We start from the raw sequence: 12,962 nt of genomic DNA on the forward strand, positions 1-12,962 counted from the left end.
ACAAAAACCGATGTATATATATACATGAAAACAAAGGATGACTTCATTTGCATATTCAAAATAATAACCTTTAAATAATGTCAGCTCCAAACTTTTGTCTTTTAGAGTGAAAGAAGTGCAATTACTCATAAAAATGTTCACATCTACAAAATATCCTTCAAAAAATGTGAATAACATGAACAACCTGAAATTTCTAAAGAAAAATCTGTGGAATTTTTACAAAATTATGCCTCAATTTATCTTTTACACATGTACATCACAACTTACAGATCACAGTGGATCTACAAATACACAAAACATTTAGTAAAAAGCAGAATATTGGTAAAATCCCACTTACTTCTTTGAAGACATTTCAGGTTTTTCATATTTGTACAGATTATTCACTTTTTTTGTGAAAGGATAATTTGTAAATGTAACCCTTTTCATGTCATTTTACATTTTTTACACGAAACAAAAACATAAGATTAGCAGTTGTCATTATTTCTAGGTTATTATGATAGTATTTGAGATTGAATTGGTCTGTATGTGGCCCCTGAACTAAAATGACTGATTGACTGATTGATTCAAAATACATTGTATAAAGACAACTGTCTAGTACCTTCAACTAGAACACTTGGAAATATTGTACATGTTACATATTACCACGTGGGTATGAAAATCTAATAAAAAAGATTTATGCAAAAATGAATAAATAAAAAATAAAATGATTGATTGATAATATCTTCTGTGTAATTTTTGCGTTTCACAAATTCATCACATGGGCCGGATTGGACCATTTGGCGGGCCAGTTTTGGCCCACGGGCAGTATGTTTGACAACCCTGGACTATAGCATCTTCAACCTGTACCTGATTGTAACTGATAACGACTGTATAAGATGTTTGCTATGAAGATAATATTACTCAGTGTGTTTGGCTCTAAATTTGCACTGTTTTTGAACTTGTACTTATCACTGAGTAACGGTTCGATGTCTGATGGTCCTTGAACGCCTCAGCACAGATCGTCCTGTTCTAACCGTGTCCATCTCCTCCTCCAGGCGTCTTCCTGATCCCTTACCTGCTGTTCATCTTCGTCGGAGGGATCCCCATCTTCTTCCTGGAGATCGCTCTCGGTCAGTTCATGAAGGCCGGAAGCATCAACGTGTGGAACATTGCACCGTTATTTAAAGGTACAGTACACCAAAAAAAAAAAAAAAAAGAAAACCAACAGAGGTTCATCTGAATGTACCACAACTTTATTTATAGCTGAAACTGTCTCAAAACATCTCCTGTTGGAACATGAATTTTACCAGTTTTAGTTAAACTTCTATTTATTTTCTATTAACATTTATTAAATCATGGAAAAAAAATTGTCCTTAGTGGGTTTTCTATTGGACATCTGTGTGAAACTTCACCGATATTTAGTAAATGTCAAAAGAACAGAAGTGTGTAATGTTGGTTTTTCCATTAAATCACAAATGCGATGATTTATTTATTTATTATCGCGAGATGACACGAGAAGTCATTCCATAAACATGGTGATGAACATAAATATGGTGCTGATTTACAGATATATTCATTAGTATTATATATTACCCCTCTATCTCGTACTAAATTTAAAAAATGATTCTGTTACCTGGTGTGTTCACACATACCGTGCCATGTTTCTTTTAAAACTCTTCTTCTTCTCTTGTAATGTCCGTCAACATCCTTTTTTTTTTTTTTATTCACGTGACTCTAGTTGCGGAAAAAGGTCTTTCCATTGCAGTTTTGGCAAAATTGTCGTTTTTCCATTAGGCAAATTTTTAAGCGCAAGTTGTATTTGCACAATTTGAGGATCAATGGAAAAGTGACTACTGACATTAAAAGTCTCTTTTGTAGTGAGTGTCGTGGCCAAGGCAGCAGCAGAAGTTACAGAAAGTAGAAATTTCAGCCACATATCGAGACTAAAAACATAGAACACATAGTAAAACTGTTAAAAACATGCATAATATAACATCCTGAAAATATACATACAGAACACCACCAATAATTTTAAAGGTGCTACAAGTATACGACAAGGTACCTTAAAGGCATCTCAAAGCTGATGAAAGCAGATTCTGCATATTTTAGTTCCAATTCACAATTCCACTAAAATAGTATGAAAAAACCCCAATCTCCATTTATATTAGTATTTTAGCAAATTTTAAAAGTAATATCCTCTGTACAATTTGGTTTTTCCTGGTGCAAAAAAGAAGCAATGGAGTTCTGAAAGCCCTCTATTCGACCTTAAACTTTACTAACGGAGGGAAAACGAGGTAAAGAATGACCAGAATTTTTTAGAAAGTCCAAGCAAAACACACGAGACACCAGAGTCCTGGGGAGGAAAATTTTAATAAATTACTGACTTAACCTATAAAAACCCAGTGTTACCTTTGTGTCAGTTCCCAAATAAATTTTCTTTTTATTTAACTGTTCTTAAGTGATTTATCACTATTTATTTTAATATTATCCTCTGTATTTTGCATTTTTTCAGTCAAAATCTGGTATTTTCTTATATTTCATTTACTGATTATGCAGATGTTCATAAAACCTTACATTAAATTTGAGGGTTATTTTATCAAAAATGGAGAAAACTGAAGAAAAAGTGACTTTTTCTGTAAAATATATCATTCACTGAACCAGTGAACCCAGTGTGTCCATCCACTGTCTTTGATCCAACTCCATGGGTTTTACTAGTGAATCAATGTTATAGTAGATGACGGTGTTTCTACGGTAACTACGGAGCCTCTGAACAACAAAATGGGTCATATCTGATGACCATGAAAAGATGAATAACTGTAATTTACACCAATTATTTACATGTATTGATAGGATTATTGGATCAACAGGTATTAAACAGTTTAGATCAGTAGATGGTTTTGGTTGACAGTGGATGTTTGGGTTTTTATGGGTTAATATTTTTAGAGACAACTTCAGTGTAAGTCTGTTGCCCCTTTTCCACCAACATTCCCAGGAACTTTTATTACCAGGAATTAATTTTGCTGGGTAAATGAATTCCTGGTAATCTGTGTGGTTTGATTTTGACTAATCCTATCATTACATATACATAATTGGTGTAAAATGCAGTTTGTCATCCTTCCATGTTTGTTTTTTTGTGGTTCCATGTTCAGTTAATTGCACAAATATTGAATAATTATCTCAAATTAGTCGATTAGTTTTTATTACAGTTGACATTTTTGTGATCATTATTACTGCATCATTTTTTAGGGAAAGTTTGGGGTTGAAGGAAAGATTTTTTTTATTCGGGGATCATTTTGGTTGAAGCTCAAGTTCCTGGAGGTCGAATGCAGCCTCTAGTGGCCGTCAGCGGTATTACAGTCTAACATACTTTTATATCTGCTTCACCTTTTCATGTCATCGGTGTAACTTTAGCGTTTTGAATCCGGCTCTTGTCTTTTTTTTTTTTTTTACCTTTGAGTTGTGGTTCCCGATCCTATCCCGTTGCCGTGGTAACACAAACATGATACATAAATCCATGCCGTAAGCAGTTTAGGTAAGTTCGAGTGGACACGTCAGTCGGCAAACACACATTCAGCTCTGTTGGCTTTATCTGGACGTGATAATCTATGATCCTGCTGTACGTGCCCGAGGACACGGCGGCAAAACTACTGCAGCTACACACACACACACACACACACACACACACACACACACACACACACACACACTTACACATACACATTTATCTTTCTTTTACCGCCTGATTCATTTGTCTCCGTAACTTGAAAGAAAAACACACACTCCTTATCAAATATTTGATCTTTATGAGAACCCACATGACTGTTAATGACTGTTTCTAATCCATGTTACTACACAGACTTTAATTTATTTAACCTTTACTTCTGCATTCAGTCCGATGCAGCCCGAACAAACGCACTGACCATTATGTATTCTTAGTCTGGGATCACGAACACGGCTGGAGGAAAAGTCACAGCATTAATAACCCTCAAAGACCTAAACAACTTCCTACTACCAAAACAATCTACTGATCTATAATGTTTTATAACTTTAGAATCAATACTCCTATCGATACATGTAAATAATTGAGGTAAAATGCAGTTTCTCAGCTTTTCATGGTCATCAAGTTATGACTTATTTGGATGTTCAGCTTTGTTTTAAAGATGCCGGTCAGGAATCGATTAGATTAGATCAAGTTACATTAGATAGGCTATATTTTTTGTTTAATTTTTGTGTGGTTTAATTAAGACTTTCTTTTAGATTTAGGCTACGGTCAGACTGCAAGCAAATGTGGCCCAAATCCAATTTTTTTTGCCCATATGTGACCTGTATCCAATCTGTTAAAGACAGGTTGAACAGCACAAACACGATTTTTTTTTTTTTTTTTCAAATCTGACCCAGGACACTTTCATATGTGGTCTTAAATCTGATGCGTATCTGATATTTTGCAATGTGACTTCAGTCTGAACGGCCAGGTCGCATTTATCTGACCTTTACGCCATTGAAATGCGACAAACGTCACAATTCTGCATCCCAGGAGTGTTACTTCCATAAACAGGGCGTGCCTGTGTGGTCATGTTTTACGTCAGGACCTATTTTGTGCATGTAGGTCACTTCAGGGTCACATTCAGTTCATACTCAAAACTGATAGAAGTCACATTTAATGTATAATATGAACGAGTAGACAAAAAAAAAAAATCGGATATCACCAAAAAAAAAAAAAGAATTGTGCATTAAGACCTGCTGTCTGAGGTTTTATCACGGTTAACGCGAGTTTAGTTCAGTTTAAGTATAGTTCAGTGTTGGATTCAGGTTTATTTTTAAGTTATTCTTTGCTTTAAGTGCCTTTTAAGTTTAGTTTAAGATTATTAACAGGCTCAGGTTTTTCCTCAGGGCTTCAGATCAGTGTTAAATGAACTTGTTTCCCCTTTAAGTTGTTTTAGGATTAGCTTTGAGTCAGGTTTAACTTTAACTCAGATTTAGGTTGTGTGCAGTTAACAGTCTGGAGTTTAGTGTCTTTAAGTCAGGTTTAAGTGGAGTTATACTATGAGAAGGCTGGTTTTCTGGCTCCATGCACAGTTTATTGGACAAATATTGAATATTAGTCGATTAACTCTGGTCATTAGAGAGCATTTATTATAGTTGAGATTTGTGTGATGATCATTCCTACATCTTTTCACCTACAAGTTTTTATTCCACAAGTTTTTCTCAGTTTTATCAGTGAAAACCCAGAAAGTAATGACTAACAGAGGCCCGAGTTCAGGGACAGTTAGTGTTTATTTATTTTTATCTGAACTTTACCGCAGATCGTAAACTCATAAAAACAGATTCACACTTTGAAACAGTTTATAAAGAGCATTTTGAACTTACTGTCCTCACTGTTTATTTCTTTGATCATAAAATCTGTTAATGGTCTGATCAGTTCATTGAGTTTATCACGGACTTTTGCCAGCTTCATCATTAACTCTTTAAGACCTAAACATCCACTGGTGATCAAAGCATCTACTGACCTAAAACGTTTAAGATAAGATAACAAGATAATAAGATAAGATGTGACTTTATTGATCCCACCGTTAAGAAACTGCAGGGTTAACAGCAGCAAATATAATGTAAATAATTGGTGTAAAATACAGTTTGTCGTCTTTTCATGGTCATCAGAAATGACCCATTTGGACGTTCAGAGGCTCCGTAGTCATTTGCAAATTGACCGGAAAATAGTTCTAGATCTTTTAAGGGTTAAAGTGAACACATTAATGCATTGATAATTACAATTCTTTAATAATTACTGTTAGTTTTGGTACGTGATACTAATTATTAAGTTCTTTTACTTAATATTAATATTTGTTGTATTTCTATATTGTTTTCTTGGTACTTTTAACTAAATGCAGAATGCAGATACTGCTTTCACATATAAATGGAGTGGAAAATGGGAAAATGATAACAAAACGGCATGGTTTTTGTTCATCTCGGTTCTTCCTGAGATTAGAACGACCTTATCTTGTTAAAAAATAAAAATACAGAGGTGTTATTACACCTGTTCTTGATCCAAAATGAAGTGGTTTTATCTTGACTGACTCTCTGTATAAAATGTTTTATTCTTCAGAAACATCATCTGTTTTCTAAGTGCTTTAAATCAGTTTTTCAGTTTGGATTCGGTCATGTTTACTTTATTAAACGTTGCTACTTCCTGTCTCATGTTGTAAATGTCCTTTTCCTCCTCAGGTCTGGGTTACGCCTCCATGGTGATAGTGTTCTTCTGTAACACCTACTACATCATGGTGCTGGCCTGGGGCTTCTACTACCTGATCAAGTCCTTCAACTCCACCCTCCCCTGGTCGAGCTGCGACAACCCCTGGAACACGCCCAGCTGCATCGAGATCTTCCACCAGCAGGGCTGCAACAACAGCAGCCTCGCCAACGTCTCCATCTCTGGAAACCACACCTGCGCCGACCTGGTGGACGGACGCTCGCCCATCATCGAGTTCTGGGAGTGAGTTTGAATTCTGGTTACCTGCAATGTGTAGAGTTTGGTTTAACACTAGAACTGCCAGTGAGTGAAATTTACCCATAAAGCTTTGTTGACCACATATACTGATGATCTCCTGTGTTTAGGTCTGGTTTTAAGATTAGATATTCACTAAAAGGAGAAAAATATTGGGACACATTGAATTCAGGAGTTTCTTTTCTAACAGGGGTCTGGGATACAAAAGAAAAAATGACTAATTGTGCTGCCGCGATTAGTCAACTTAGTTGACGTAATCGACCATGCAAATTAGTGGACAGCAATTTTTTTAGTCCGCGTGTCGTTTTACTATTGACTGCCTATTTATTTTTGGTCTCCCTCCCGTCTCAAACGCAGTAGGAACGGGATCTCCCTGCAGCTGCTACCAGAGACAAGTCATGGGTACGGCCGCGGCTTTGTGCCACGGGTATGCCGCGATGGGACGGGTATGGCGCGGTGCCTGGGCAATCCATGCCGGCATTAGCTCCTGCAGCTGTACTGCAGAGAGAGAGAGAGAAACCCCTGTCTTATAAGTGTCTAAAGCACAGGTGACAAACATGCGGCTTGGGGGCCAAATCCGGCCTGCCAAAGGGTCCAGTCCGGCCCTTGGGATGACTTTGTGAAATGGAAAATTACACTAAGATATTAACAATTCTTTTTGTTCAGGTTCCACATTCCGACCAATTCAATCTCAAGTTGGTCAAATCGGTAAAATACTATCATAATAGCATATAATTAATGACAACTCTAAATTTTCTCTTAGTAAATGTAAATATTTTCATGTATTTACACTAAAACATAGTATAATTTCCACAAAAAACATGAATAACCTGAACAAATATGAACAACCAGAAATGTCTTAAGAGAAGTAAGTACAATTTTAACAATATTCTGCCTGTTATTAAATGTTTTGTGTATTTGTTGATCCACTGTGATCTGTAAGTTACAACGTGCATGTGTAAATGATAAACTGAGGCAGAATATTGTTAAAATTACACTTACTTTTTCAGTTTGTTCATGTTATTCACATCGTTTGAAAGGATGGTTTGTAGATGTAAACTTTTTCATAATGTAAATTAACTTTTTTTGCTCTAAAACATAGAGAAAAGTTTGGAGTTAAGATTAACTTCATTTTTTAAATTTGACTAATAACTGAACTGCAGCAGCAATGAATGTTTTCTCAAAAGCCCCAAATCTTTTACATCTTTAAAATAACCTCAAATGTTTTCAAATTTTCCCAGAGTCTGCCTGAACTGTATAATGCTAGCTCACTAGCTAACATCAGATGTTGTTAGCTAACATTAGCTGTACTAAGCTCATTAGCTAATGTTAGCAGTTGCTAGCTCTCTAGGTGAATTTAGCTGCAGGTAGTTTGCTAAACAGCATTAACGCTAACTGTTGTTTGGACTGAAGATGAAAGATTCCACCCTGCCTTGTTTCACAGTTAATGAAAGTATCAAAGCTAACTTCTTTATCTTAAGCTTCCATTACCTGTATCATTGTGAGCTGATCGAATCAGATCTCCAACGTCACCGAATGTTGTGCTAATGGTTATGACAGTTAATCTGGTGGTACAGCAAAGTGGATTTATTAGCCCTGATGGGAGAGATTAGTGGCACGTTTGGTTATTTTTACATTGTTTTTTTCAGTGTAAGACAGAAAGGGATATAAAAAGTGCTAGTGTTTGTACTGTAGAGCAGCTCTAAATGGAAACATCATCATCATCAAGTTAATGTTGGATCTCATCAAGTGGTGTTGTAATATTGTAGTCTACTGGTGCTAAAGGTCTTAACGGAGGTCTTTTTTATTGTGGCACCAGTAGTTTTTATAAAAAAAAGTTTTTTCGTTTAACTGAGACACCTCTGCCATATGGTTCCATTCAAACAGATTAAACTCTAGTCACCATGGTTGTAGATTAACATTTTGTTTCTATTTGGGTCTGTATATCTTTGGTTGTTAGCTTGCTGGCTAATGGCAACTGCAGTTAGCTTACTAGCTCACTAGCTAATGTTAGCTGACTGTTTAAAAAAAGTATAAGGTTAGGTATTTGATAAAATTTATATCTGATATATCATAACCACTAAAACCAAATTTTATTCTAATTTTTAAGTCTCTGAATATTCTTTTGACAGGAAATAACACTTTATCCATGTGTTCAGTGCAGATCAGGGGTGATAGTTACTACAGCTGGCTAATGCTGTTAGCAATAACATTATTAGTGTTACCAAATATAGAGAATATCTTCAGATTCTGATTTGATTCAGAAAACATGAAGTTAAACTAAACAAGCATTTGAGCCTTTTAGATTGACAACAATATATTTCTTCCTGTTAATTACCTTTTTATATTATATCTTTGTTTGTTGATGGCGCATGTGGCGCGTTTGCTAAGCTAAGTCTAGTACACTGCTTATATTTTCATTTATGTTTCCAGTTAAATAAATCTGCATACATTAAACCTGTTTGACCCCAGTATATTTCTAGATCTTACTTCTGTATGGTATTGACTCTTGAAGGTAATAATACTCGTACAGTATGTGGTTATGAGTCAGAGGAGCTTGTATTGGTTCCTCTTTTAATGTTTCTCGACATCTGACCTATCCGTTCATCGCCACATACTGTGTTTTGAGGAAGTCGGCCGAAACAGAACCTTCAGATGAACCTAATTATAAGCTTTATTCTCTGCTGACGCTGTTGTTCCTCTAATGCTCGGTGGATAATTTCAGTTCTTCGTCGTATCTTCCGGAGGACAGCGGTGTATTCTTTGAATTTGCTGTGACTGTCAGGCGTAGGAGTTTCCACAGCAGCGAGGCGTCGTTGGTCCATGAACGTAACGAGCAGCTAACGAGGTGTAAAGATTCTGTAGGCGATGGAGCTCATTAGTGTTGGAGTTTATAGTCGGGTCAGCAGCTCTTTGTCGTCCCTGAAATGTGAGGACAGGTGACTGGAAGACGGACATTCAGTCTATTATAGAGCGTCATCCTTCTGCCTTTATTTTTAAATGTCAGTCTCACCTTTTTAACCATTTTAACATTTAGGAAACAGAGCAGGCAGAGTCATACACACTAAATAGAAATCATGTTTAATGTCAGTCTGGTTTCCAAATATAGTAACAACTTTAACATGTGAATGGAGCTACCCATCTGTTTAATTATGTAAATTATATTCTCTTTCATCTATATACATGTATTTGTTTTTATTAGTGGTTTTCGTATTTTGAGATCCAGGTTGGGTATGGGGGTCGCCATTGGTTCTGTGTGTGTGTGTGTGTGTTGGGGGGGGGTTATACTTTGTGTGTCACAAAATCTTGTATTATAAAATATGAATTTCTTTCTTTTTTATTGTACTTTTGGAGATACGCAATGGAAAAAAAAAAAAAAATTGATCCCAAAAACCCCAAAAACATTTAAATGGAGCTAATGTGATATCAGTATTTTAACCCTTTAAAGTTGTAATATTATGACAAGCAACATAACTGACTGAAACAGGCCGTAACTCCAGATAGACTTGTCAAATCTTGTTACCACCTCCCACCAATAGATGGCGGACATGTGGCCCTTCAATCCTAACACCATTTCAGGGCATGTTTCTATTCAAAGTGAAGAAGAAAATCCGGTTTAAAGGTGTGGTCCCAAGCTGGTTTAGTAAGTAAAATTGATTTAGTTTTAGTTTGGATAGGTAAGGACAGATTTGTCTACTCTGCTGTTTGCATTAAAAAAAAAAGCGCTACTAAAACTTCCTGAATTTTACTTTCTACTAATGTTTAAGTTCATTTATTCTAAGGATAAGATAACAAAAACCAAAAACACTAAGAAAACTTCCATGTAATGCTGCGTTCCAGGCAGGTTTTTGAGCCTGTAAGTCACAACTTCAAACTACAATTCACGATTTTGTAAAGTTCCAGGTAAGTCACGGCAAACTGGATGAGTGCATGGAGTTGTGGTAGTTAGACGTAAACAAATCAACATGGCAGATTGTATGGGGCTTTTGTTCACTTACAATCATTTCTATAGTCAGAGTTGTTTGCTCTTTGCTTATTTTAGGGAAACAGAAGGAAAAACAGTGCATAAGGAACGATAAGAAGTCACGGGTTTGACTGCCATTCCACTGCATTTTCACCGGTAGAAGGTTGGAAAAACACGGGTTAGGGGTTGCCTGGAACGCAGCATGACTAAAGTTTATTTAGTTTTAGTTTTGATAGATAAGGACATATTTGTCTACTCTGCTGCTTGGATAAAAAAGCTACTAAAACCTACTGCATTTTACTTTCTACTAATGTTTAAGTTCATTTATTTTAAGGATAAGTTGACAAAAAAACAAAAACACAAAGAAAACTTCCATGTAAATATAAGCAATCCAATATGGCTGCTGGCCTTTGATGTCATAATATGCAAATTAGATGTGTACATTCACTCCCATCATAAACATACCCAATAGTTTTCTAATTTACTGTATGACTTTTTCTCCAGCCACTTCCAAGATGCAGCTTTTCGAAATCGTGATATCAAAATTGAAAAAAAACAAAACAAACCAAAACAAAAAACTCTGCCGTCTAAAGGATTAATTACTGATAACTTTCTAAAAATGTTTCAAACTGGATAAAAAAGCTGAAAAATCGTAAACTCATGGCTGACCAGCCCATAAATCTACAAAAAGAGGATACTGCTGCACTTAGATGTGTCCTTGTGTCTTTATAAAAAGCTTTGTCCATCTATTGGCTTTTCTGTTCCCAAATATGTTTAAAAATGCAGATTAACTGAATGTAAAACACTAGCTTGGACTTGTGAGGAAACTGGAAATTCAGATTCAGACTACTTTATTAATCCCCAAAGGGCAGTTCAGTTCACAGTGACCCTGCCTTATTGAACGTCCAAACAATTAGGGAACAAACAGACAAATGCAAAACATTCCTAGCAGCATATGACAGCCACACACACATTCACCCGTCAGTACTCATAGAACAGCAACCGAGTAAAAAATTCAACAGTGAAATAACTAAGATGCTAAGAAAGAAACTTTTTGGCACTGAAGGTTCAAGGTCACTGTGATCTGATGAAACAAGTCGAGAATTTACTGTGTAATTATCCAGAAAAAATCACATACACTAGATGTGATAAAATGAGGAAGTGATGACAAGTTTATGTCGCAAAGGTCAAAGGTCATCTTCAGCGTGTCATCATACATTCATGTAAAAGCCCTTTTTTTGTCCATTGTTCAACACTAAACTCCTTTTAATACATGTTCCCTATTTTACTGTCGATTTCATCATGTCGTACAGATGAGTTTTTTGTCTCTTTTTGTTCTAATCATTTCTTTATTCAATAGCACATTTCGATGGCTGACAAAACATAATCTCCCATCTGAAAAAGATACTTTTTGAGAAAACAAACAAAAAAAACTTGCTGTTTTCTTGCTGAATACTATTTGGTCATGAAATCCAATAAATAATAGACTGTTTTTGAACTGTATTACTTTTTATGAGTAGAAACCAACAAGATATTTTAAATGTAATTTATTAAAAAGGGCATTGTTCAAGTAGGAGGGTTTTTTTTCCAGCCATCAATTTTTTTTTTTTTTTTTTAAATTCTTTTAATTTTATTTATTTATTTATGAAAAACTTGTGAGACGTGATATTCCAATGTTTGCTCAGTTCTCCAGCTGCTACTTCTCAGGAATTTCACAGGACCTACTGGACACAAAGTAATATAACAATAAGTAATATATTCAGATAACGGCAGCTGTAAATGGGCAATAAACTGGGCAATAAAGTTGTTGTTTGGCAGACGTTGCAACTTTTAAGGTGGAATCTTATCTAAGTGTGTTACTCAGTGTAAGAGTCAACTTTGTGAATCAGTCGACACACCTTAAATGACAACATGAACGTTGCATTTGTTTTACTAGCTTTTTTTTTTTTTATACATGACACACATTTTATTGAGAATCTTAGAGCAGAAACTGTTCGTGAATTATGGTTATGTGAACACAATTTAATTCAGTTTTATTTATATAGCACCACTGATGCATGATTATCTTAGGGCAAGACCTTAAAAAAAGACAGTATAAAACTAAATAAGGTTTTTCTGTTTGTGCACTTGTAGAGAAATAAACAAAGGTCAGATTTTTATTTGTTGTTTAATATCACATAGTTGAAAATATCTGTGTGTAGAATTGTAAGAATTTAGCAAAATGAGGTTGTTTCATGAAGAACAATCAGAAGAGAGCTGAAGGAGGCTGGTTGTAATATTTTTGTGCGAGTTTTCTTAAGATTTTACAATGATTTTAGAATTATTTTCAGCCTTCTGTCATCTCCTATTGTACTTCAGATCTTTCAAAGACATTGGTAGGATGTAGTCTTTTCCATTTCTAATAATATTTTAGTGATTTGCAATAATAAGGACCTATAAATTATGAATTATCCTCCTAAAACTCTCCAAATGCCCATTATTTCAACACAAATATCTTCACTTTTTTTGAGTTTCTGCATC

At 35.4% G+C, this 12,962-nt stretch overlaps 1 protein-coding gene across 2 annotated transcripts in view; it reads left to right on the forward strand.

Moving 5' to 3' along the window:
- slc6a8 (solute carrier family 6 member 8) overlaps window positions 1–12,962 on the forward strand; it is an 85,368-nt gene that overhangs the window by 35,710 nt on the left and 36,696 nt on the right. For both annotated transcript variants that reach the window (XM_030138057.1, XM_030138059.1), the window contains 2 exons: window positions 1,035–1,166; window positions 6,199–6,466. In XM_030138057.1, coding sequence (XP_029993917.1) covers window positions 1,035–1,166; window positions 6,199–6,466 — 400 coding nt within the window. The remainder of the gene's footprint in view (window positions 1–1,034; window positions 1,167–6,198; window positions 6,467–12,962) is intronic.

The sequence above is a fragment of the Sphaeramia orbicularis genome, chromosome 7 (assembly GCF_902148855.1).
Source record: "Sphaeramia orbicularis chromosome 7, fSphaOr1.1, whole genome shotgun sequence".
In the NCBI taxonomy this organism is placed as follows: domain Eukaryota; kingdom Metazoa; phylum Chordata; class Actinopteri; order Kurtiformes; family Apogonidae; genus Sphaeramia; species Sphaeramia orbicularis.